Below are 27,062 nucleotides of genomic sequence, written 5' to 3'. Positions count from 1 at the left end.
AAATGTAGGTTTTCATGAAAACAAAGGCTGCTCAGTGGCCTTTTCATGAGTCAAATGGGAATTTTATCAGAGACTTTTCCCCCCTTCTGATTGGTTGTCCATTTCACTTCCAGTGAACATATTAAACAGTGATTAGAAATCTGTTGGGCACCCACCCTTGTATCTGCTGTCACCTGGATCCAGACATAAGGCAATGTAGATGCCGCATACAATACAGTGTTTCATACAGAACAGTATAGATGATAACGTGTTATTTGATAATGTTGCCTTTAGAAAACACTGTATCTTTAAGGGATTATCTGAAGACAGCATGAGATAGTGACTAGCTAATTGTTCCAACCTCCAAGCCTATAAAGTCTGAGGCAGCTTGCCTTTGATTGCATTATGGTGAATTTAGACAATTCACATACTTTCTCATTGTTACCAATAGTATGAACTGGACATAGTGACCCATGCCTGTAATCCCTTCTGAGAGATGAAGCATGAGAACAGCATGTTTAAGGCCAGCTTGAGCAATTTAGTGAAAACCTGACCCAAAATTTAAAAAAAAAATTTTTTTTTGTTTTGTTTTTAACACATGTATGGAAAGAGAGAGACTGAGATGTAAATCAGTGCAAAGCCCTGGGTTCATTTGGGGCTGGGGAGGGGAGTGTTCTGAGATTTATTCTTGAGCTCTCCTTGCCATCTCAGCTTAATGCACTTATTTTCTTTTCTTTTTTTTTTTTGGAGACGGTCTCACTATGCAGTTTAGGCTGACCTTGAGCTCACTTTGTAGCCCAGGCTGGTCTCGAACTCACAATGATCCTCCCACCTCAGCCTCCCGAGAGCTGGGATTACAGATGTGAGCCACCACTCCCGGCTTAATGCACTTATTTTCCCTGGTGCTGGAGATTAAACCCAGGGCCTTGTTTGTACTAGGCAAGTGTGCTACCACTGAGTTATATCCTAAGCCCAAATGTTATTAAACCACTCTTTTTCTGGTTCAGAATTCCAACCCTTTTCTTCTTCATTCTATTCCCTACATTTCGATTCAGATAAAATTTCTAATTGTACACATTTTTATATATGCATGGTCGGATTTCTCATCATGCAATTTTGCTGCATGCTGCTCAATTTTATCTCCATCTACACTCTAGATTTTGGTTTGGTTTGGATTTTTTGTCTTCTCAACTGTTCCTGACAGATATGCTTGTAGAAAAGATATCTTCTTGTTTTGTCTGGACTTGTGTGTAGGGTTTTTGTTTTGGTCTAGGTTAATTTGCTTTTTCTGTTTAAGCTTAGATTATTTCTACACCCACAGAAACTTCAGCTACCAGAGTATTCCTTCCCAAGTGATGGTGAAACAAAACTGTGCATCTTTTGATTGTGACTTTCATGTGCTTTGACACTGATTTCAGGAATGCATGTTTGTCTTCCTTTACCTGGCAACTTATTTATGTGAAAGACTGAAGAATGGAGGACTCAGCCTGCATATAAAGTACTGTTAATGTCACAGAAAATTATTTCTAGAAGATGCTTGAAAGCAATTCTAGCTGGGAATGGTGGTGCATGCATGTAATCCCAGCACTGGGGAGGTTGAGGCAGGAAGATCACTGCAAGTTCGAAGCCAGCCTGGGCTACAAGGTGAGTTCAAGGCCAGCCTGAACTACACAATAAACCTTGTCTCAAAAAGAGAAGGTAAGAAGAAAGGAGAACCCACAGCTATCTCATCAGATTTAATATGAGGCAAGTTGAAATTTCCTATAGGCACAAATACTCAAACTTTAAAACCATCATAAGAATTCATTCCTTAAAGCATTATGAAGGACCCAGTGCAGTTTAAAACCATGAAAAGTAGTCAAGAGTGGTGCACATCTGTAATCCCAGCACTCAAGCTGAGGCAGGATGACCTCGAGTTCAAGGCCAACCTGGGCCAGGCTAAAGTACATCAGGAAATCCTGTTTTCAAACAGTGAGAGAGAACAAGAGAGAGAGCCCCAGCAAATGAAAGAATTTATACCTGAGAAAAAAATAAAGAAGATTTAAAATAAGTTAAAAATCTCAGCATAAAAAGAATTTAGAGTCCACAGCACAAGAATAATAGGTAGGAAGAGAAAGGACCATGTAGACTTTTTGAAGTGAAAAGTATTATATTGGAATGAAAAATACATTAAAATGAAAGAAATAGAAAATATTTTTATTCTTATATTCACGTTGCAGTAAATAATGATTATATTCATTGTGGGAAGTTGTGTAAGTACATAAAACACATAATTCTTTTTACCTCCCTTTCACCTCTTTTACCGCCACACCTACTCTCCATGTGTGGTCTTCTTCCCATTTGAAAATATATTGAAATGGAAAAAAGGGGGAAATATGATATTGAGAAACATACAAGCAGCTGTGGTGTTATACACCTGTAATCCCAACATTCTGGGAGATTGAGACAGAAGGATTAAAAATTCAAGCTTAGTTGGAGATTTAGCTCAGCCTTGCCCTGCACCTGCCCGGCAAGCACAAAGTCATGAGTTTGATCCCGGGTACCAAAAGAAAAAAAAAAAAAAAAGATTCAAGCCTAGCCTGGGCAATTTAGCAAGACCGTGCCTCAAAAAATAAAAAGGGCTGGTGATGTGGCTCAGTGTAAAGACACTGGATTCAAACATCGGTACTACAAAAACTAAAGTAAAATTTGTAAGTAATCATGATATAAGTTAACCCACAAAGCTAGAGAGATATCTAGTTCTTTTCCAAATGACATTTGAGAGGGAAATACAAAAACATTAGAAAAAGAGCCGGGTGTGGTGGCTCACACCTGTAATCCCAGCACTTGGGAGACTGAGGTGGGAAGATTGTTATGAGTTCGAGACCAGCCTGGGCTACAAAGTGAGCTCAAGGCCAGCCTGAACTGCATAGCGAGACCCCATCTCAAAAAAGACACACACACACACACACACACACACACACACACACACAAAATATTAGAAAAAGATATAAGCAAATATTCAGCAAGAGAAAATTGGCAACATTAATATTTATCAAAAGATAGTTTTATGCAAAAACTATCAGACAATAGAAAAATATCTTTTACTTCCAAAAAGGGAATGATCCTCTTCAAAGATACAAAATGGACTAGATAAAGTTTTGTCTCAAAATATATCAAACAAAAACTGACTAAGAAGTCGTATTTCAGGGGACTGGGGATTTAGCTCAGCGGCATAAGCACCTGCCTTGCAAGCAGGCGGTCGTGAGTTCGATCCCCGGTACTGATTAAAGGAAAAAGAAAAAAGTCGTATTTCAGTAATCGGTAGTACGGATTTCAACATTCCTCTCTCAGAAACCAATGTATCAAAAAAAAAAAAAAATGAAAATACTTAAGGGCATAAAAGATTTTAAAAACATAATTAACTATCTTAGTCCACCAATACATATAAAGCATACATGGAATATGTGTACATGAGGACCACACTGAATTAAAGCCAACATTTATTCATTTGATAAATATTGATTGATTGATTGATTGATTGGTTGATTGATTGATTGGACACTACATTGTTCTAGGCACTTGAAATCTACTAGTTAATAAAGCAGACAAAGATCCCCCGCCTGTTAAATTATATTCTAGCCAGGAAAAACGGAAGGAGACAAATGAAACTAGTAAGCATAATTTTAAAAAATATACTATATTTGACACTGATGGAGTTTGAAAAGAATTGAATAAGACAGATGAGGTGGCAAGAGGACACGTATTATCAAGTTGGAGGTCCGAGTAAATTTTACTGAAAGTTTGAGATTTGAAGAAGCTGAAAAAATTAGCTGTAAAATTATATGGAGGAAGAATTATTTCAGGCATAGGGAACTGCTGGAAAAATGGCTATATGGCAGGAAGGTACTAGCATAAATTATGGAGGAAAATGGTAGGAAAGAAAATCTGATCATGTGAGTATGAGCATTCTAGGTTTTTATTGTTTACTTTGAGTAAAACATGAGAGGCCACTATAGGATTTTGAGTCAAGCAGTGACAAGATCTGACTGAAGTTCTCAACCAGCATTCCAGTTTCTGTGTTAAGAGGGCCAGGGATATAGTTGAGTGGCATAAGAGCCTGCCTGGCAAGCACAAGATCCTGAGTTTGATTTCTGGTACAAAAAAAAAAAAAAGCATGAAGAGTAGAGTAGACTTGAACAAGAGTAGAAGCCAGGACAGTATTAAAGGAGTCCAGCAAAGGCGATGGAGCTTGGGTCACACGGTAGCAGCAGAGATGTGGAGAACCAGTGAGATTATGGATACACTTGAAAGGAAGCCAGCATTTCCTGGACTGTTGGATATGGGCCATGAGAAAAGAGGAGCAAGTCCTAGCTAACTCCATAGTCACTGATTTAAGCAGATGCGGGGCAGTGGCCGTGAACTGATATGGAGAAGGCTGCAGATGAAGCAAATTGGGGAAGAAGACTGGGACTCCATCTTAGGGTGCAATGAATTTAAAATATCTCTTAGCTAAGCAACTGGAAAATTTGGCACTGGTATTTAGATGATACTGAAACTCATGACATTACATGAGTTAATTGAAATACAACAAAGAGGGCCTAGGAAGTGCGTGGAGTCAGGAGTAAAGAAAAGGTATGAAAATGGAGGTCGCTGTCTGCTGTGTCACATGTACCTAGTAAGTCTGTAAGATGAGGACTCGGAACTGGCTATTGCCTTTGTTAACGTGGTAACCTTGATACAGAGTGGTTTGAGGGAAAGCTTGATTGGAGTGGTTTTAAGATATGTTGGAAGGAGAGAGGAACCGGAAACTTTTGTGTGCGTATGATGCTGAGGACTGAACTCGGAACCTCACACATGCTGGGGAAGGGCTCTACCACTGACATCCTCCTGCCCCCCTACCTTTTTGAGACAGGATCTCACTAAATGGCCTAGGCTGACCTCAAACTTGCAATCTTATTGCTTCAGCCTCCCAGATCACTAAGGTTACAGGTGTGCAGCACTGTGCTCAGCTATGAAAACTTTTTTTTTCAAGAAATACATTTTTTAGCAAAGATAGTCAAAGAAATGCAGTGGCAGCTTGCTAGGAGGTTTGATCAAGAGAAGAATCCTTTTAAAAATGGAAGAAATGTTTGCTGACAGGAATGACCCCAGGAAAAAAGAGAGAAAGGTGATGTAGGAGGAAGAATAGAAAACTGCTAAAATGAAGTCCCTGTGTAGAATGTGGAGTGCAGCTGAAGGACTGGCTTCAGACAGAAATGTCAGGTTATTCCACGGTAACAAGAAAGAGTGTAGATGACAGTTATGTGTAGTGACGTGAATGTGTGGAGTTCTTCTCTGGTTACTTTATTTTTCTTGATTAGGTAGAAAACATGCCCAGCAGCTAAGAAACAGCACAAGGGAGGAAGTATTAGGTTTTTGAGTTGAAAGAAAAAGGGATGAGATACTCACTTGGGAAAGTGAACTGTTAGGAGTCTACTGCAGGTTTTTTAAAAAATGAATTTAAATTGAGACTACTAAGCATGGTTGTATGTTTATCCAACCACTTCTTGCCATCAAACCTAGGCTAATGGGGGCTGGGGATTTAGCTCAGCGGCATAAGGGCCTGCCTTGCAAGCAGGTAGTCGTGAGTTCGATCCCTGGTACCGATAAAAATGAAAAAGACAAAAAAAAAAAAAAAAAAAAAAAACCTAGGCTAATTTGGAGGGCAAATTTTATTAAACTTCAAGAAATAAGCATAGGCTATTTGTAACAACTGTCTTGGAGAATAAAAAGAAGGAAATCAGAATCCACATCAGCTTGTTATTCTCCTAACTTAAGAACAAAAGGAGGCAGGAAAAGCAAAGTCTAAATACTTGCCATAAACAGAATGGAAAATAAAGATGTTTGACATACTGACTGAGGCAGTACCGTTCATACAGATTGGAACATTCAATTTTGTGATCACCCTTTTGTGCAGTTAAAAATAGACCTTTCTTGAGTTTTGATTCTATTTCTGACGATGGGCTTCGGATACTCAGTCTGTATTAATGACCAGTAATAGTGTATACTTTTAAGATGGTTAGGTCACCAATATTCCACTATTTCTGTGGTATGGAGAAGTTATTTACTTTTGGTTTATTTCTTGGAACATGGTGCTAATTAAGACTGTGAAGATTGACTCTGACCTCAATTGCAATAACCCATTATCACCACCCTAGTCACCAACCCAGATAATGATACTGCTTGCAACACTGTCCAGACCACTTAGAACAGAGCCTGTGACACAAAGACACTAGCTGCTACCTGCTTTCTGTGTTCAGAGGGAGCAACATGTGGAAATATGTATTCCAGTCAGCGCAGGCCCCACTGAGTTCAGTTCTTTCCTGTGCAGCATAATAAGCAAAAGACTCTGGAATCTTAATTAATTTGATTCCCAGATTGTTCCTGTTTGCCACAAAAATTGCCTCATGAACTTCCCGAGTGGCGTTTCTTAGAGAAGTGTGTGTGTGGCTCTCGTACTCTGCAGCAGTGTTTGCCTCGGTATAATTATGTGTATGTGGGATCACAGCAGCATCGCAGCGTGAGAATGACTGAGCTGACAGGACCATTAACTCGTGTGCCCTGGGAATTGTTTCCTCCTTTCCCCCATCGATGACTAAAAGGGTTGAAATGCTTTTTTAAAAACATGTACACAGACTAACATTGGCCAAAGTAATCTGGACAAAAATAGTACTCTACTTATGCAATGTTTTTCTTTCAGTTTTTTTTCTTTATTGGTGGGTGGGTTTGTTGATTTGGTATCTCTTTATCTCAGGCACGAGGAGAAACATCATTTTCAGAGATATAATCATGTTTTTTGGTTTTGTTTTGTTTTAGCCAGAAGCAAAGCTTAAAACTCTTCTGACAGAAGCCTAGTAAAAGGGGCAAACAGGTCTCCAGTGGAAATATGAAAGGCAGAAAAAGGAAAAGTTAGATATTAGAGAATTCAGTTGGCTCAGAAGAAAATCATCTGAATATAAGGAAAATAAGAGAATTGAAAACCTAGTAGTGGACTGCCATCTTTCATCTTGAACTGTTTTAAATTACAGTATTTGTAACTGAGAACATTTTAAATCAGTTTGACAGTGACTTAAAAAGTGAATTCTTTCTAACTTGTCTATTGCTTTACCTGTGTCTTCATATTCTCTTCTTCCTTGCACTTTATTAGATGAAGACTTTATTAGATGAAGTTTAAAAACATTTTTATCACTTTGATCTGTTTTAGATAAATATCTTTCTGGAGGCTAGAAGTATTTGTTGAATGGAAAATACAAAAATCATAATTAGATGTTTGTCTCTAAACTTAATGCTTTTTAGACCATGTTTGATGCCCAAAATGCAGAATGCTTGAAAATTCTGAAGACCAAGCAGCTGCTACCATTTCGCTTTCCACAAGGCAGTGAGTGCTGTTAATCTTGAAACGTCCATTTATTGGGGGAATGGTAGAACCTTGCTCTTCATTTAAGAAAAGCTGAGTTGAATTCTAAATGTTCTGTCCTTATGTCGACAGTGAGTACTGCTTCCTGGAGTTAAAGCCTTTCAGTGACATTCAGAGAATCTCGACTCATGCCCTAGAACACAAAAGATTTATAGATGCATTTGAGTAGTCTAGATGTTTGCACAGTAAAGCTGACAGTAGAACACTAGAGGTGATTCTTGGAATTATGTCAACTATAATAACAAATCATTCTCATCTAGCCTAAAATGGTGTTTACCAAATTTGTTTACCAAATCTCAGATTTGGATTTCTAAGTTGTGACTTTTTGAAGTATTTACATATTTTACTGATTAAGGAGTGTTTACTTTCAAAGCACATAGTCCTTGCTAGTTTGATAACTCAGGAATGAGATGACTATACTCTATCATGCCAGAGTAACATCTGCTCTTACTCTCTGATCCTGAAAAAAAACTTACACTGACTCTTTTTTCTTTTGAACACATTTATATAACTGGCTTTCAAGAATTACATTTTATTCTGTGGCCCAGAATACATATAATTATATTACATATAACTCAGTTGTTTATAAATCAATGGTTTCATGAAGACATACCCATTCTCCCTATTCATAATATACTCTCACATTTATTATTATTTATTAATTTTGTTATTCTTGTTGTTAATTTTGAGAGGGCATCTCACTAAGTTACCTGGGCTGGCCTCAAACTTACTATCCTCCTGCCTCAGCCTCCTGAGTAGCTAGAATTACAGAGGTGCATCATGGTACCCAGCTATATTTTACTTTTTATTGATCTGATTCTGAGCCACTAAATTGATTGATGACTTTCCTACTACTGAGTCTCAACTTCCAGTCATCTTGCCTTGAGGCCAAGTGATTATATTGCCTGCTTCATAAGCAAACTTGATTCTGGATATATAGTAATCTTAGAGTCCTCTGTAATGAGAGGTTGTCTTTCAGAAGTTTTGGACGTAAACTAGCACTTTGCCCTTCTTTCTCACCCTCATAAGATGAAAAAAACTTTTTTTCTTTTTATTTTGGGCTTTTTTCCTATTCTGAAATAATTTCAAACTACAGAACCATTTCAAAAATTGGGCAAAGAGGGCTGGAGATTTAACTCAGCGGCATATGCTTTTCTGCCTTGCAAATGTGCAGTCATGAGTTTGATCTCCAGTACCAAAAAAAAAAAAAAAAAAGAGTTTTGGGCCAAGGATTTAGCTCAGCAGCATAAGTGCCTGCCTGGCAAGAAAAAAAAAAAAAAAAAAAATGGGCAGAGAACACCTAGAAACCATTTATCCAGAGATCAAATTCAAATTTCACCACTTATCTCAATAATATCCTCTCTGATACAAGAATTCAATCTAGGATCATGAATTATACCCATTTTGTTTTCAAAGAAAATGATTTTTGTTGGTACATTTTAGGTATACATAATGATGATACTCATAGAGAATTTGTAGCTGTACATGATGTAACTTGATTCTTTTCCCATTCCCCTACCCTCCCTTCAATCCCTCCTCTTCTTATTTACAAAAACTTTGTTTCAATTTTTCCCTCCTTTTTTTTTTAAACTTTTCCCTGCCTTTTCCCCTCCTACCTTGTTCCTCTTCGGATTTGAACCTTTTCTTCTTAATTTCACAATATCTATTATACGTTGTGATCTTTATTTACACTTTTGGTTTCTCACACCAGAGAAACAATGTAATATTTACATGCATCTGATTTACACCCAATTTTTGTATCTCCCTAGTCTTTCCTTGACTTCTATGACCTTGATCATTTGGAAGATAACAGGCCAAGCATGGATGTCCCACAGTGTGGGACAATGATTGTCCAATGATTCCCCGTAATTAGACCCTATTTATGCATTTTGGGCAATAGTGTCACTACTGTGACAGTATTGTCATTTGGGCACAGGAGACCCTGTACTTATTTCATACTGTCAGTTTGTTGTGTTGCTGGTAGTAATGAGTTTGGTCACTAGGTAAAAATGGCATCCTCAACTCGGTCTCTTTTTTTGTAATGAATAAAGATATTTGAAGTAACACTTTGGCACTGAATCTCTATCCTCATCTGCTGTTACCCACTAGTTTGGGCTGCTGTCACTTTCTCTCCTGGATGGATTACAGTGGTGGCTACTGATTGATGATTTTCCTAACTTCATTACTCTTTCTAAATTTATTTACAAGATGTTTTAGTGTAAGAAAGAACATTCTCTTTATTTTTTCATGTGTTTATATCAGTGTACACTTAGGGTTTCCTATCAGTAGGTTATCATTATGTTTTCCTTTGATGCTCATGTGGTCCTGGGTTTGGCTTTTTAAGCAGACTTCTGTGTCCTTTTGTCATGCCTCCATATTGTTTAAACACTTCCTTTCTTCTGGCTCATTTTCATTCCCTGTTCTTGTAATGGAGAACGACATTTAGAAGCAGTGGTCTGGGCAGTGGGTGTGTTAAACACTACTAGGATGTTGTTCCTCCCAGGCCCTCTCAGGAGACAGAACCAGAGAACACGTACGTTTCCATGTATTTATTTATCTGTATTGAATATCCTGCGTCTGTACCAACACCTTCAGTTCTAGCATACCACAGCAGCATTCACTGCAGGTTTCCCTTTTTTCATATTCATACCTGTTCTTTTTAAGAAGGAAAAATTCAGTTGTTTTCTCACTACTTTTACTTATCTGTTCAATCTCCTTGTATAAAACTAGTCCCATAACTAAACCAGGCTAGTACCACAGCCTGTCCTCTTATACTGGGGCTCTAAAAATAAGGGAAGTTGGGAAGACAAGAAAAAGTAGGTCGATACTTTTTTGTTTTGTTTTGTTTTGTTTTGTTTTTTTGCTTAAATCCTTGAGAATGAAACTGTATCATATCTGTCATAGTAGCCTTTTATATACCATGCATAAAGAGAGCATAGAATGTTAAAATTGGTATTTAAGCTCTTTACTTAAATTTCCTTGCATATCATAAGGCATTTTGTTGGCTTTTCACACATTTGATTTACATTTAGATTTTAAGTTATATATTGTAAATTCATGTGAATATAGTGACCAAGAGCTTTTTTTAATAACTACCCTGCATTGCTGGGCACTGCTAAATGGTGGATATGCTACATAGCACGCCTAAGCTATATAACAGTTCTGCAAGTAGGTATCATCACCATTTTGGGGATATGCCAAATAAGAGCCAGCAATCACATCAGAGGTTTGAGTTCCAACCCAGGATATCTAACTGCAAAATCACACTCTTCCTAAGCCACATGTACAACATAACAGAAAATACATCATCATCCCTGGAGAAGTGTTTTACCAAGCATCATTTATCTCAAACTGTAGCATTCAATTCTTGATTTAAAAAATAAAAAGAAAGGTTGGACATGTGGCTCAGTGATAGAGTGCCTCCCCTCGCCAAGTACAAGGCCCTGGGTTCAATCCCCAGTACCAATAAAATAAAATAAATTGTAATAGAACATACCAGAAATTATTCAACTAGTTCATTAATTTCTTGCCTTAAGTTTTGAGACAGTTGAGTTAGTGAGGGTCCATGATCAAGATTCATTGCATATCATAAGCCATTTTATTGACTTGTTCACATGTTTGATGTGTTTCAGCTCATCAATAAGCACATGTAATCCTTTATTTGATAGGACTGGGAATATAGCACAGTGGCACAGTGCCTACCTGCCAAGTGCAAGGTCCTGAGTTTGAGTCCTAGTACCAACCAAAAAAGAAAGAAAGAGGGTATTCATAGTTCTATTTGTTGGAGATCGTTAAACTGACTAACTGAAACTCTTAATTCAGTTATAATAAATAACCCTTTAAAGTTCCTGCAGGTTGTTTCCTCTTTTAAAACATATGAATCCAACATTCTATCATACTTACTTGGGATAAATTATTTTTAAACAGGTGGCTTTTGGAAAGCTTACTCCATGGAAGTCTATTTATGAGATTTTTCCCTTACCAGGCTCTTTGGTTAGTAAATCTTAATTTGAGAAAGAGGTTCTATCTCGTTTAGAGAACTCTCATCTGAGGAAGCAAAAAAGAGAATGATTCTTACTTTCTGTTACACCTCTATGCTGGTTGTCTTTGAGCAGAAAGTCTGAGTTTTTAGGCAATCTTAATGATAATATATATGCCCTAGGTCAGCATGTTATACTTTAAGATTGACCATGTGGGAGGAAATGTAGACTGTTTTCAGTTTCTGGATCCCAAATTTGGAAATAATTCTAGAAACATGTATTACAGTAAAGCTATGTTTTATTTATAACTGAAAGGAACAAGACTGTGGCAAAAGGAATATTTCTTTTCAGTTCTTATTTTTAGTGGGATATGAAGTATACTTTAATTTTTTACAAAATTGTTCATGTTTTTTGTTTTGTTTTTTGAGGCAGGGTTTCACTATGTGGTTCAGGCTGGCCTTAACTTCACTTTGTAGCTCAGACTGTCCTCAAACTTGCTGTGATCCTCCTGTCTCAGCCTCCCAAGTACTGGAATTCTAGCTGTGCACCACCTCACCTGGTTGAGTTAATGATTTTTGAGTCAGAAAGGAACAATAAGTGTTTGTTGAAGGGGCTGGGGAAATTACATATACAAAAGCAAAGTGAATGTAGAAAATTTAGACTCAACTGTTCTGGAGAATTTGCCTCTGTTCTTACTGTTTCTGATCAGTCTGTGAATGTGTCAAATACTTAGAATCTTCACAGAGGCTTTGGCTTGGTGCATCCTTTTAGATCTGCTTTTACTTTACCTTAATCTACCAACGCTTATTCTTCAATCAGTTGTGTTTAGCTGCCATTGCTGATGGTATGTCTTTGGCCAAATCATTTAACCTTTCACAACTTCAGTTTCAGTCCCTGGTCTGTAGAATAGTAGTACAGTAATGTGCTTTTAAGCATGGTTGAGAGGATCAGATGAGATATTTTGTTACATAGTAAAATAGTTCACTGTTGTTAGAACTTCTAAGAAGTAGACAGAAGATAGAAATGAAAATACAAAGGGGTTGTTTTGATGTAAAGGGTGGGGGTGTTTACAGTCCCTTTTAGTTACCAGTGAGTGGGAGATCACTGTATAAACCTCACAGAAACAGGTCTAGTGACTTCCCTGATAATAATGAAACCTATACATATAATGTAATATAGTCAACATGTTGACAGTGTATCCATAGTGCTTTTCCAACCAATCATGCTTCCTATAAGTATGTTACCATTTAGGTTCACATTCATGTTTCCCTGTTTCTCTCTGACTCTGTCTGTCTCTGGTTTGGTTTGGTATTTTGAGGCAGGGTCTTATGTGGTGAAGTAAGACTGATATAGGGGAACAAAATCCTGACCTACTATATGTCCAGTGGGAGTTCATGTTCTTAAAATTGAAAAATGAATTTTAGGAACAATGGAGATTAAAAGCAGAAATATTTATTGAGAGAAAGAAAACTCTGTCTGAGAGAGAGACACAAGGGGTCCCCAGTGGGTTGTCAAAGATTCTGTATTTTCTAGGGATTTTTATAGAGTAAAGCCATGAGGTAAGATGGGTTTAAACTGGGGAAAACTGGGAACTCAAAAAGCAGACCAGCATGAGGTAGAACAGAGCTATGGTCATGGTTCAGATTAAAATTGACCAAATCAGGGACAAATGGGGAGTCATATAGCAAGCCAGCATTCTTTATGGATCAGTGACCCTTCCTATAGAGGATCAGGATGATAACTCCTGGCTTTTCAAAGTGATCCATATGTAATCCCTAAAGCATATACTTAAGGGTGTGGTTGCATTTGTTTTGCCTTCTGCCTTGAGATCTGGCCCACAGCAGGAGGTGTGTGTGTCTCCTCCAAGGCCACAAGGTATCTGGTCCTCTATGCCGGCTTCTTCGAGGGCCTAGCCCTGTCTGACTGCCTATAATATTTCTAACTAGCTCAGCTGCCTGTAACAAGACCAGCCTTGAACTCTCTAGGTAGCCTGGACTGCCCTCAAATTTAACAATCTTCCTGCTTCCCCATTATTGAGACACAGTCTATACCACATGCCAGGCTAAAACTCACTATTTATTATCAGATAGGATTTCTAGATAAGATGTATATACAATGTAAAATTCAGACATCTGAATTCTTAAAAAGCTTTTTTTGTTTTTAGCTAGGAGTGGTAGCACATGGCTATAATCCCAGCATTTAGGAGCCTGAGGCAGGAGGACTGCCACAAGTTCTATCGCCCTGGGAAACATAGTTCAAAGCCAACCTGAACTACACAGTGAGATCCTATCTCAGCTCCCCATCCCTAAAAAAGTTCTTAGATTGAGAATAAATCTATATAAATTTTTTTCAAACTGTATTCCTGTATTCCTCAAGCAGCTTATCACTTCTCTTGATTTAATTTACAAAATTGGTCACTGGAATAAAGAAGCTATAAAGACAGTGACAGGAAAGGGTGGTTTGTTTGAATGATGTGAAAAAAAGGTTAAGTTTCATATGGCAAAGGAAGGGCAGTGTAGAATTTCTAAAAACTCAGAGAAAAGTAAGTTGTTACTTTGGGGATCAACCCATTGGTTTAGAACACATTTGGCCTAAAAATGTTGGATAGTGAAGTGATGACAACACAGTGCAAAAGATTAAGTTTGAGATGTTTCTTCGAGGCCAAATACAAAATCCTTCAACACCCAGCAAAGAAATTCCTTCCTTTATTAACTCTTGATTTTCCCTGTGGAAGTGAGTCGTGTAGTCCTGCAGCTTTACATAAGCTCTCTTCCTCTTCAGTTCTGACTTGGTGTTATTTCTCCTCACCTTTATATCCCTTTCTAACCTGGTTCCTACTTGGTTGTAGCAGTTTAGGAAACTCTGATAAGCCAATAAAGTCCGTAATATACAAGGAGCTTCCTTTACAAGGAGTTAAAGTTTCAGAGTGCAGCAGGAATGACATCTCATTAAAATTGAACATAAAAGGCCTGAAGGTACTTTGAATGATGTTTCTGTCTGGGCTTTGTTACTTAAGAGATCCAGAAGTTGAAAAATCACCATTCTTATACTTAGAGAAGTGTTTAGAGAAATGAGCTCTGGAGACTACAACCTACTCTGATGTGGGGAATGCTGCAAGGTTGGGGGTGCTCAGTGTGCCCCCCAAAAGCCTCCTTTTATTCCCAGAAGCTGGCAAGATTTCTTTTCCTTCTACAAGTGGCAACGTGAATCTAAGTTGAAAGTGAATCTTTGCCCTTGGCTCCTCTCCAGCATTCCTTGCTGAGCGAATAGGGATTTGGAATGTCAGAAAATAGAAGAGGGAGGGGAGACGATGTGTGCATGACTGTGAGTGTTTATATGTAAGAGCAGCTCCGTCTGGGAGGACTTAGGAAAACTTTACTTCCTCCGACTGCCACCTTCTCGTGAACTCTTGGTTCCTTATTTATATTTTTTTGTTTTTTAAGTTGTTTAACCTGAATTTATCACAGCAGCTCTAAACTCTTACAGCCCTGTGGAGTCAAGCTAAGGGAAGACATGATTTCCAGAGGATGTGTATTTGTTCCCTGTGAATGAAGTGATGGTAGTTATTCCCAGACTCGTCTACAGCAGGATCCAGAGTCATCTTCCTTCTGGGATTTAATCTGTTGTCATCAGGAACCTAGACTCAGATTTTATTGAAGAGCAAGCCTCAGTAAGAAGTGTCCTTTTGGGAGAATCAAGGACTCAATCTAACACAAAAGGTGTTGCTCAGTGCAGTACCCTTTGCCATACACTACTGGTACTGAGCTCTTGTGGTTGAAGCTGAATTGAAAATATTGATGGAACACACCTCTCAGACTCTGTTTAACTGTGGACAGTTTCAGAGCTCAAGACTGTAATTTACAGGGTGGCTTCTATTCTTTATTTAGTTCTATCTAAAGTCATCCTGCATCAACTCAAAAGGAGTGTCTGTGAGGGTAACCTACAGGGGCAATTTCCCAGCTTTGTGTGAAGAATACAGAGGCTAAGTGTCTGTCTACAGCCTGAGGAGCCATGTCTTCTGTATATACCCGAAGTAAAGAATTCACTCGGAATAGGAAATCTCAGTCTGATTCTCCCCCAGCATCTCCTTCCCCGACTGCCAAGACACTCCGAGTAAGCAGCCTTTTTTTATTCACGTATTTTGTAATTGTGTCAAAGTTAGAAAATGTGTTCATTGTAACTAGGGGGTTAGGTGGAGAGCAAATGCGTTTCAAGACATACAGAGTCAATGAAGGAAAAATGCAAGTAAAAGGCCTTGTCAGCTGCTTTGTAAGAAGTTAGGGTTTGCAATACTTAATATAATAATTAGAGACTTAAATGTGTCAGGCTACAGTTTCCATCTTTTAGCTTTTAATTAGTTATAAACTGCTTGACAATAAGATTTGAGAGTTTTTAATTAGTGTATCTCATGGGGCTTTTCTTATTTTCTGTGATTATATTTAGTTGCTCCCTTTCTTGTGTTTTATGGATCAATACTGTTTCAAGAGCAAAAGCTCCCAAGTGGCTGTCAAACTGTATGCATTAAACTTCAGTTATGAGCAAGTTCTGCCTGTGTATTTATGCATGCATATACGAGATAGAACATGCTTGTTGTGCCTATCTGTGGGTGACAGAAAGACCAAAATGAACAAGGACTCATGGCCACTTGGAACCTTTTCAGTGGCTACTTAACCATTAGGAAATTTTGTGCTTGAAAGCCTAAGAAATAACTCCTGGCCACTGACAACCAGCTGTGTGGAGGTGTTTGTGATGTCCAAGACAGAGCCATTTGAGACGTTTCTCAATTTACTCTAGTGGATGTCTCGGCTAGAGTGATAAACATACGGATATTTGCATCTTACTTTAGTCTCTTCCCCTGCAGGAAGCTGACAAAAGCAATGGCACATGAAGAGAAGCCCTGGTAGGCATATTAGGTAGTAGGCAAAGTAGCAGTTCCTTCTTAGGGAACTAGACTGTGCTGTATCCATATCTACAGTGTTAGAAGAGGAATAGCCATACATACCTTATTTGGGGAGCTATGGGGAGAAACTCTACAAGAAACATGAACAGACTGCTTCCCCTGGCCCGGTTATTTATATCCATTTTCAGTGTCTTTTTCAGAGTGTAAATGATGATTTAGTAGAAATTGGTAGATAGCATATTAGTCTAGGACCTCATCCAGAGATGGGTGTAAGAAGGCCTTCATTAATGTTTGTTCACTGTAACCACAGATCCTGGATCAATGTGCGATACCTGGCAGTCATTCAGTGAAGTGCTGTTTAGCGACATCCCCCCCTTTTTCCTATTTCTTCCACAGAGTTAGGTACTATTTTCTTCTTGTCTAATGCCTCACAGCCACCATCTACCTTTACCACACTTGTTCTACAGTCTCCATTTCCCATCTTTTAGACAGAGGTCACAGAAAAAAAAAATTGAGAATTTAGATTACAGGAAACTAAAACATAGGCAGCTCTAATAAGAGACTGCTTCCCAGTTTTAGTGGTCTGTGGCTGTAGATTCCCATAATAACATCAGCTTACTGTAACCAACTTACAGTGTCCAAATGGCTTGAGACCATACTGTAGAGAAAGCTGATTTTAATATACTGTTACTTTACTTATACCTTCAGTGTGCAACAGTGCAAGATAAGCAAAACAAATTTGGAAGCTGTTGACTCTCAAGACTGATTGGTTAACAGGCTAAGATTTCTCTTGAAACACTTCATTAGCCTAGTTCCTTTCCTCTCATGTCTGAGTAGGGTACAGTTTATAAACTAGTGGTCTTGTGCTCCTGTGTCTTCTGATGCATCACTCAACAACAAGCAGTAAAATATTGATTTAAGCTCAGGTGTTTCTGACTCCCAAGCCCATAGTCACAAACAACCCTGGAGCTTAGATCAAGTAGATTTGAAGATCAAGGTTAAGGACACACATGCTGTGTGGTAAAGATGACAGTTAAAAGCTTAAGTAGTTGTGAGGACACAGGAAACTGAAACTGCAAGAAGCAGAAACACTATCTATAGACCACACAAGAGAATTAGCAGGTCGGAACTGAGTCTCCTGTGCCTGGTTTTCCAATTCCAGTCATACTCTGTGGAACCACGAGCCGCACAGACACTGAGACTTTGTGAGGCAAAGAGACTTCTGTTGCTCTTATGAGGGAAATACTTGGACATTCACAGTAAACACACAGGAAGTCACTGGTTCATTTTAAAGTCAGACGGCTTTCTCACTGTCCTCATCCCAAGTGCCAGGACATTTATATATGTCACAGGTGCATACAGTTTTCTGCTACAGATGAGACAAAGATTAAAACATCCAACATTCTTCAAAACAGAGGATTGAAATTTTGAATAAACATTTAAAAGTTTGTAATTTTTAATGGTGTTTTTAGGCCAAATATGAAATGCTTCCTTATAAGGAAAATGTCCTCAGAGAGTTTTTAAATAAAGGCTATTTAAATGGAGAGAATATTTTGAATACCTAGCTCTTCAACGTATGTTCAAGAAGAAATATGGGAAAAATATACATTTAGTAAGTATTATTACTCAGAACCTTACTCTGTAGTCCAAACTGGCCTTAAGCTCTATGTAGCCCATACTATGCTGGCCCTGAACTCATGATATCCTACTGCCTCAGCTTCCCAAATGCTAGGATTACAGGTATGCATCACTATGCCCCGCTTAACAGATATTATTTTTAACTTTAGAAAACAAAAGGCAGGGGGCTGGGGATTTAGCTCAGCGGCATAAGCGCCTACCTTGCAAGCAGGCAGTCGTGAGTTCGATCCCTGGTACCGATAAAAAGGAAAAAGACCAAAAAAAAAAAAAGAAAACAAAAGGCAGGATAATTTTTTAGTGATTAAAACTGAAACTATGTTATCATATAACTTTACTTTTACATGCCTAGCAACATCTGATACTTTTATATAACGCAGTATTTCTGTACTGACTAAGCTTAAGGCCCTTTTAATAATATAAAAACTAATGCCTGCTGCACATTGGGCAACCAGTAAACTCCCTAATGAGACGCAAAGATTGTGAACATCCCTACCAGCCTAGATTTCTGTTCACTTTCTCTAGTTTGTATTTCTAAACAAACACTTTCTATTCTCTAAATGAAAAATTCTTTGTTTTTTGTTTTGTTTTTGTTTTTTGAGACAGGGTCACACTATGCAATCCAGCCTGGCCTTGAACTCACTGCAATCCTCCTGCCTCAGCCTCCCAAGTGCTAGGATTATAGATGTGTGCCACCATGCTTGACTGTGAACACAAATTATTCTACTAAACATGGTTTTAAAAAATATTCACGCTTTTTCCTCACAGGGAAAATGTACTTTTTGTATTCCCTGTACCTGCACCAGCCCTCACTAAATGGGGCTGTTGTAAGTGATATGCTCCTGATACTACTGTTTGCTCTCCTGTGGAATATAGAATAATAACATAATTTCTTTAACAGCTTTTCGTGGCTTTCACACTAGTTGCACATCAGTTCCTTGTCTCCTTTTGCCTCTATAGGTTGGGAGTTCCCTGAGCAATATATACGCTCATCTCATGTTTGTTACTCAGGAAAAGCAGAACAACTTCCGAATTCATTCTCATTTTTGATGGGAACATACCAGGTAGTCCTTTATGAGAATCTGAAGAGTTAACCTTTCTTCTCCCACCACTCCCACAAGTGCAACATAAAATGCTTGGCTCACCTAAATTAGTAGAAAAGCTTTTCATGACAGTAATCTTTCAACATTAGAAAAAAATTCTGAATTGTAAAGACACTACACACTCCTGTCTCCTGCCTTTTCATCACGGTGTGTAACGTAAAATTCTACAAATTATAACTAATCTTTTTCAATGATTTAGCATTTTAAATTTCCTTGAAGGCATGGGCTGGGTAATCTTTAGTCATTATTCTCAAAGTATTTGCTACTTTAACAATATTGTGCAATACAGGATATGTGCAAAGAAAACAAAAGCTAGTAGATACCCAAAATGTACTGCTTATTTGATATGTTACATGCATCTTGAAGTAAGTAGATCTGCCGAACCATGGGAATCATGCCCAATTAGGCAGATATTTTTTGAATTGGTATTTATGATAAGAGGATTTCATGTACATTTATTATAAACTGGGATCAGTAGCATTTTCCCTCCCAGTTGGTCTGGATTGCTTCAGATCTTACATCTCAACAGAAAAAAAAATTTTGCATCATTTTTCATGTTAGCATTAGTGTACCCAAAGGGAAGAGTTAATTAACAGCTTTGTTTTATAACCAGCCCTAAAAATTGATCAGAGTATATCTGATAAATAATTGGATAGTGAAAGGTTGCAGCTTTCATGAGAGCTTATCTGTGCAGCAACTCTGACTCACAGGCTGGACACATTGTGCCTTTTCACTTTCCAGATATTGTGTGTCGATAATGATTCTTCATGTGTGCTTTGCACCCACCTCTGGCAAGCATGAAGTATTTCCGTAGCATTGCTGTCTTATCCTCTCCATCTGGGGCACCGACAATCTGGGATCCATTTTTTATTCCACTTTATAAATTATTGTCATGGAATGAGAAACATTTGTCAGGGTGAACAATGCTATTAAGAGTGCAATCTGTTAGCCATTTTTTCTGCCTAATTAAAACCACTAGTGTATCTTTTGTTTGTTTAGTTGGTTGAAGTTTTTTTTTTTTTTAATTCCACACAAGAGAAGTCAGTAAACAGTAATTGTTCAGCCCAAGGAATCTTTCTAGGCAGGAGTGGTAGGACCTGTAGGAATGAAAATAGTGATCTCGTTGGAAGCTATTACATGAATTCTAGGTAGATACTAGTTAACTCATGTCCTACTTGAGCTACATGAGGTGACATCTGGTTTGTTGACCAGAGAAACTGGAAGTTGTGTTTGTATATGTGTGCTTATGCACTTCTGTTGGGGGCCAGGGGATGGGTACTGGGAATCAAGGGGCACTCTACCACTGAGCTACATCAGCCTCTTTTATTTTTTTATTTTGAAGCCGGGTCCAGGTTTCACTAAGTTGAACTTGTGATCCTCGTATCTCAACTTCCCAAAGTGCTGGGTGAACACCACTGCAGTTGGCTAGAAACTGGAAATTTTGAAGATATCACTTCCTTTTCTGCTAGCTATGTCCTGCCCTTCCTATACTTTTGGTTCCATGACAAATAGGTATTAAAGACATTTACTCTATTTTGTTTTGTTGAGATTGATGGGATCTCACTATGTTACTCAGGCTGGAATAAAACTCTGTGGGTTTAAGTGGTCTTTCTGCCTCAGGCTCTTGTGCAGCTGGGACTACAGGTGTCTGCCACAATGCCTGTCCAAACTACCCTATTTTAAATCCTCCCACAACATTCCATGAATGTTATATACTATACTATACTGGACACTGAAATTCATAAGTGAAACACAAAGTTCCTGCCCTCAATTGACAGTCTAATTGGAGATATGAAAATCATAAATTATAACACAGAAATGAGTTTTCTAAAAAAAAAAAGCATAGGTACAGAGTGTTTTAGGAAATTAGTCAAGCAATAAATGTATTATCCTAATGTTTGCAGAGCAATAAAAGCTAGGTGGACAAAGAAGGAAATAGTATATTATGAGAGAGAAAATATATATGAGAAAGAATGGCATTATTTCAAGATCTGCAAATCAATGTGGCTGAAACAAAAGATATATTTATAAGTACAGTCAGAAATAAGGCTGGAGATTTGGCAAGGTCATTCATGTGGGGCTTAATGTGCCATTCTCAGGATTTGAGGAGTAATCCTGTGGATAAAAGATTAAAGATTTGAAGTAAAGTTGTTGTGACTAGAATTGTATATGAGAGAAATAACTCTAGCAGCTGTGGAAGCTAGTCGGTGGGGGTAGCCAGGTCTGTGGGCCCCTGATTATAGTATTCCAGGTTGCAGTGAAAATGAAGGCATACTAAAAATATTGTATGAAATTATCTTCAGGCTATATGTATGACGTGTATAGGAAACAAATGAATTTCCTAGGATCTTGTTTCCAATATATTTCATTATTTGTATGTATATATTAAAAAATCTGAATCATTGAGTTCTCAACATTTTAATGGATAAGAGATACTCAACCTGCAGTTGGTTTGAAGCTCAGGAGAAAGTATAGGCTATTGATATTTATAATTAAAAGTATGGGAGCAGTGAGCTTGACTAAGGAGTAGAAGTAACTAAGGAAAGGACTAAAAATAAACCATAGGGGAATACCAACAAGCAGACCAGCACACAGAGATGTGTGCTGCTTCTCCTGGCTCTTTGCTGTCCATTATCACTGAAGTCATATGTAGGAATAAAGCATGCTCTATATCTTGTTTCTGTGTTTGGGAGCATTATTAACCTTCTGTTATGGTAAAAAGCTTCAGTTCTCAAAGGATTCACAAATTTAGGAAGTCAGTTAAGGGTCTACTGGTAATCAGTTTTCAGTTAAGTTTTCTAGTTTTGTTTTTAGTATATAACCAGATGTGTGATGAGGGATTTTTTTTCAAATTTGAACAAGTTCTGAGACTATTCAGCATTGATTTGGTTTGGTTTTTCCCATCAATATTATAGTGTTTGGGTGAGTAGACAACAGGCTGAATTATACCCAGAAGGGCAAAGGAGAATAGGCTTCATTTTCATCAGTCTTTTGTTCTTTTTCAGTTCTTCTTTGACTCTGTTCTTGACCTGCTTGTTACGCAATGGCTGGTGGTTACCCACAATTGGAGTTTCAGTTCTCATCACAGCACCAAACCCAGCAACTTTCTTTGGCTATGTGATGCTGGAGCTCTTCCAGAGAGATGGTTAAAGATTCTAAAAGTGTGTCTAGACTTTAACCTTTTTGTGGTCCATTACAAAAGCAACATTTTCATATAGAAATTGTATGTGAAATAGCAAGTGGCCATTTTTAAAGTTGTTTGTATGAAAAGTTAAAGATTTTGGATTTTAATTAAGTTGTGAAAATCAATGAAATTATATCAAATCATTACACACAAATTTATGCTGCTTTCCAAAATCAACTTCACTGGTTGTTACCTCAAAGAGTGTGTAACAACCCAGGCAGTAAAATAATAACTACATGTCTGTAGATTAGAAAGTAACTAGGAATTAGCCTGGGTAGTCAACATCTCTGAATAAAGTCCTTTACCTGAATATTAAGGAATTTATTTATGCTTAATTCTACTTGCAACAAACACACACTGGGCAAGCCAAAACCACAAAAAGAAATGAGAGAGAGAACAGAAATATAAAACTGTAGTAAGTACCACTAGTAGGTAACATTTATAGAATACTTGCTACATTACTGCTGTACCAAGCACTTACATTTACTGTCCCTATGTAATGCTTCTGATAACTGAGTACCATTTTCTCTGTTTTACTGATGAGAACACTGGGATAGAAATTAGGCAGTTATCTAAGATCATATAATTAGTAAATGTTGCAGCCAGCAGTCTAGATCCAGAGCCTCAGTCTTACCCAGTGTAACCACTTTACTGAAACTACTGTCTTGCTGTAAAATAGTTCCTGGATTATTGTCAGTATCCTAAACTATCGGATCTGTTTGGGAAGAGAGATAATGCAAACTAAAGCTGTTTTACTACTTGTTTTGATTTTTTGGTTGTTTGTTCTTGGTGCTATTAGGGGGGTTTCAGCACACTATAGAAACAAAGGCAGAAAAGGAAAAAAGACCTTTATTGTGGGTACAGGAGGGAACAGAAAAGTTTAAGATCCTGAGGCTCAGCAGCATAAGTGCCTGCCTTGCAAGCACGCATGGTCATGAGTTCAATCCCTGGTACCGATTAAAAAAAAAAAAAAAAAACCCAGTTTAAGATCCCTGAGGCAGACCAAGAAGCCATGGAACCTTTTAACATTTGACAGCAGGTAGAGTTTGAAGGGGCGGGCAGGATGATGAATTGACAGTTGATTGGAGAGATGCTGGTTTGTGCACGAAAAGCAGGAAGTTCAAATTGGGCTTGGAAGAAGAATGTGGAAATCAGTATTGGTCGTTTTGAGTACAGCACCATGTTGGGCAGGTGCCACACTGGGCCTGACCAAGTCCCGTAAGGCTGGAACCCATCAGGTACCAGGGATCAACTCAGGCCTTTGTTTTTTCTAGGCAGCTATATCCCCAGCCCCCAAAACCAGGTTTAGAAGAGCAAAAACATTACACAGTAATTGAAATATGCTTTTTTTTTTATCAGTACGAGGGATCGAACTCACGACTGCGCACTTGCAAGGCAGGCACTTATGCCACTGAGGTAAATCCCCAGCTATTACACAGTAATTTAGGAAGACACAAAACTAAATCAGTAAAAAGAGAAGTCAAAATTTTACATCATTTTAAAATAGGAATAGTTTTATTATTAAGTATGTATGGTATAGTTGTTGGCTACTACCTTTGCAAAGGAGAAAATATCTGCTGTGCTCTTGAATATTGTAATCCAGAATCCTTTTTAGAAACCTGTCAATTGTATCTAAATAGTTCATCTAAAGCCATTTTGTAAATGTTCAAAAACAGATCTTTTAAGTAGTTGTGTCATTTCTCTTCTTAGTTATTTTGTAAATGAATTTTAAACAAATGATATGCTTTAGTGTAGGGACATGTTAAATTATAACAAGTTCAGAATTAGTAGGAACTGAACTGAGTTTGAGAGGAGATCTCACTAGGTACCTCAGACTAACCTCAAACCGGCAGTCCTCCTGCCTCAGCCCTTTGAGTGCTGGTGTTAGAGACATGTCACAATGCTGAGATTTTTCTCATTTTGCAAATAAACTGCCTAAATATTTCCTCTTCCAGAGGTCTGCATTTTTAAATACCTGTTTTGTTCTGAGAGGCAATGTTTACCCCCTAAATCCAAAGAATCTTGTATACCTTGTATGACTGATGTTTTCTGTGGGGGTATAAAAATGGGAGATACAAAAAAAAAATCACTTTAATCATTTGTCTTTCAGAGCAAAGTAAGTAGCTCTTTAGGATAACTGATGCTAGTAAGCCTACCACTTGTTTACTGTGGGTACTAGATAGCCTGGCATTTGATTGCAGCTCAGCATTTTCTTTCTCGCATCGCTGATTGTTTATAAATGCACTTTTCTTTCCTTCTCAATTTTGTAATCAGATTTTATTATTCGAAGAATACCATGGGCAAGGCTGAGCACACATCGGTTCTTAAACTAAACACAGGACTGCATACTGCTGCCCTTCTGAGACTGAACTCTGTGGTCTTCTTATTTGGCCATGTAGAAAGGAATTAGAGGCCACACACTTGAGAATTCTGTTTCTGAAATAAAGATGGAGCGGGTACGCCCCAGTGAGTCTGCTGCTATGGGCTGGGCAGGGAGATAAAATAAAAAGCAACCAGAGGTTTTCCCGAGGCAGTTCAGATTTCTGCTTATTACAATTCTCTAGTACCTATAGCCATAGCTCCAAAATAAGTGAGTTAATATTTTGGTTTCTCTGAGGACAGAGAAAAAGCTAAGAACAAAGGAAGTTTCTGATCTTTTGTGGAACCTACTTAGAAAATAAAGTTTTATCTTATGTTAACTAGGTGCCAAATATTTATTTTCTCTGGAAAAATGAGGTCAAGAGAACCTTACTTTCCTCTTAACACAGGTTTTGGATTTACAGCTTGATCCAAATAAATTTTAAATGACTCTCCAAACAGGCTACTAGACTGACATTCACCATACTAAAAACTCCTCATCTTCTAGGCTTTGGGCATGGAAAGCCTGCTGCCTGAGGAGGTATAAGGGTGGTCAGTAACAGTGTCTGTTACAAGCCTTGGCAGGACTCAACTAGAGAAATAGAAACTCAAAAGAATGGGATTTAAGGCCTAAATAGGGACTTTAAAAAAATATTTGGCTCTTGTATGGAACATTTCCCAGTGACATTCTTGGGAAGTCGTCAGGCTCCCTTTCTCATGTGTTTTCCGAGGCCCATTTTTTATGTGGTTTCGGGTGGCTGCGTGCACCACTGTGAACCTAAACTCTAAGCCGTGGGGCAAGCAGCGGAGGTGACAGCATGACCCAGCATGACCAAGTGCCAGAGCCACAAGTTTAGAACTCCTCATTCGTACTGTTTCTCTTATATACTGTGTAGTACATGAAGAGCCTGCAGGTGTTTTTAGTTTTATTGGTCTTTTTTTAGCGGGGGGGCCTTTTTGAAACAGGATCTCACTATGCAGTTCAGGCTGACCTTTAACTCACTTTGTACTCCAGGCTGGTCTTGAACTCACAATGATGTGATCCTCCTGCCTCAGCCTCCCAACTACTGGGATTATAGGTGTGTGCCACCATGCTGTGCCTGTAGGTGTATTTTTGGATAATGAAATTTTTTGAATTATCCTTAAATATAAAATGACTTGCCTCAGACATTTTATGGAGGTCTTAATATTTTATATATTTCCTTCTGCATTAAATACATCTTGTGAGTTCAAAAAAAGTTCAGAAATTCTTCAAAAGCTGAGAATATCCACAAAGAAGAGGTACAATCCTATATATATGGCAGAAACTAACAGCTATATTTTTTTTTCTTTTTTTTTTTTTCTTGTCTTTGAGACAGGGTCTCACTATGCAGTTCAGGCTGGCCTTGAGCTCACTTTGTAACCTGGGCTGGTCTTGAACTCGCAATAATCCTCCTGCCTAAGCCTCCCGAGTGGTAGGATTACAGGCATGAGCCACCACATCTGTAAAATTCTAATAATATTTAGATAGTTTAACAAAACAAAAGATTGGTATTTTTATTATATAATGAACTTGATCATTTTTCTTTTAAAATATAATGAAATGTGCTATGGTGTGTGAAGTGACATTACTGAATCTTTTCACACAATATTAAACTATAAGTTAGATGTGCAAGGCCAGGCTGGGGATTTAGCTCAGTGGTGTAAGCGCCTGCTTGGCAAATGCAAGGTTGTGAGTTTGATCTCCAGTACCCAAAAATAAAAAAATAAATAGATGTGCAAGGCACTGATGTGCAAGGTTCAATCCCAGCACCAAGGCAAACAAAAACTTGATAGGATTGTTAAGAGTCTGGTATAAGAGGGTTTTCAGAAATTTATAATATAAGCTTACCATAAGTATTATATTTGGCTTTCCTGTTTGTTTTCCCACATTTATTAAGTAGTAAAGACAAATAAATCAAGTAGTATAATATGATGAATATACTTGTGACTTAATAGTTGCTAACTTTTGCTGAAAATTACCTCCCATGGATGTGCACTTTTTCTCTGTGTAACAATACTTTCAGCGTTGTTCTGGTTCTCAGTGTACATAGTCATCCAGTGCAGCCAAGAGGCCACACATTTTCTTTTTGGGATGTTATAGATAAACTAGACCATAGTTCTTGTTTGTTTGATTGGGGCAGGGAAGTGGTGGTGGTATTGTTGAAGGAGAATCCTTATGAAATTTACAAATACCTTCCCAAAGATGTCCTGGCCTAATCTTGGGAATTTATATTCACGACATGAAAGTGCTGTCATGATTGTTATGTTGTAGATAAGAAGGTTCTTCTGGGTGGGCCTGCTCTAATCACATGAGCCTGTACAGGCAGGGATCTTTCTTGGCTGATGACAGAAGGGGAAGTGGGAAATCCGAAGTGTGGAAAGGACTTGGTGTGCCGCTGCTGGGTTGAAGAGGAAAGAAGGAATGAGAAGGCCTGGGGGGCCCTGCAAGCAGTAAGCAGCAACC

The 27,062-nt window shown here is 38.2% G+C and overlaps 1 protein-coding gene across 12 annotated transcripts in view; it reads left to right on the top strand.

Moving 5' to 3' along the window:
- Nucleotides 1–27,062, top strand: part of Ppp1r12b (protein phosphatase 1 regulatory subunit 12B) — a 235,775-nt gene that overhangs the window by 174,743 nt on the left and 33,970 nt on the right. Inside the window, exon 1 of one of the 12 annotated variants that reach the window (XM_005005904.3) lies at nucleotides 13,536–15,510. The exons of the other annotated variants lie outside the window; for them this stretch is intronic. Coding sequence (XP_005005961.1) covers nucleotides 15,409–15,510 — 102 coding nt within the window. The 5' untranslated portion in view covers nucleotides 13,536–15,408. Of the gene's footprint in view, nucleotides 1–13,535; nucleotides 15,511–27,062 lie in introns of those variants that run through there. 12 annotated transcript variants of the gene reach the window in all.

The sequence above is a fragment of the Cavia porcellus genome, unplaced genomic scaffold (genome assembly GCF_034190915.1).
Source record: "Cavia porcellus strain 051 isolate PalLab524CR breed Dunkin Hartley unplaced genomic scaffold, mCavPor4.1 scaffold_29, whole genome shotgun sequence".
Classification (NCBI taxonomy): Eukaryota; Metazoa; Chordata; class Mammalia; order Rodentia; family Caviidae; genus Cavia; species Cavia porcellus.
Note: the sequence above shows the minus strand (reverse complement) of the source record. Positions and strands in the feature narration are given on the sequence as shown.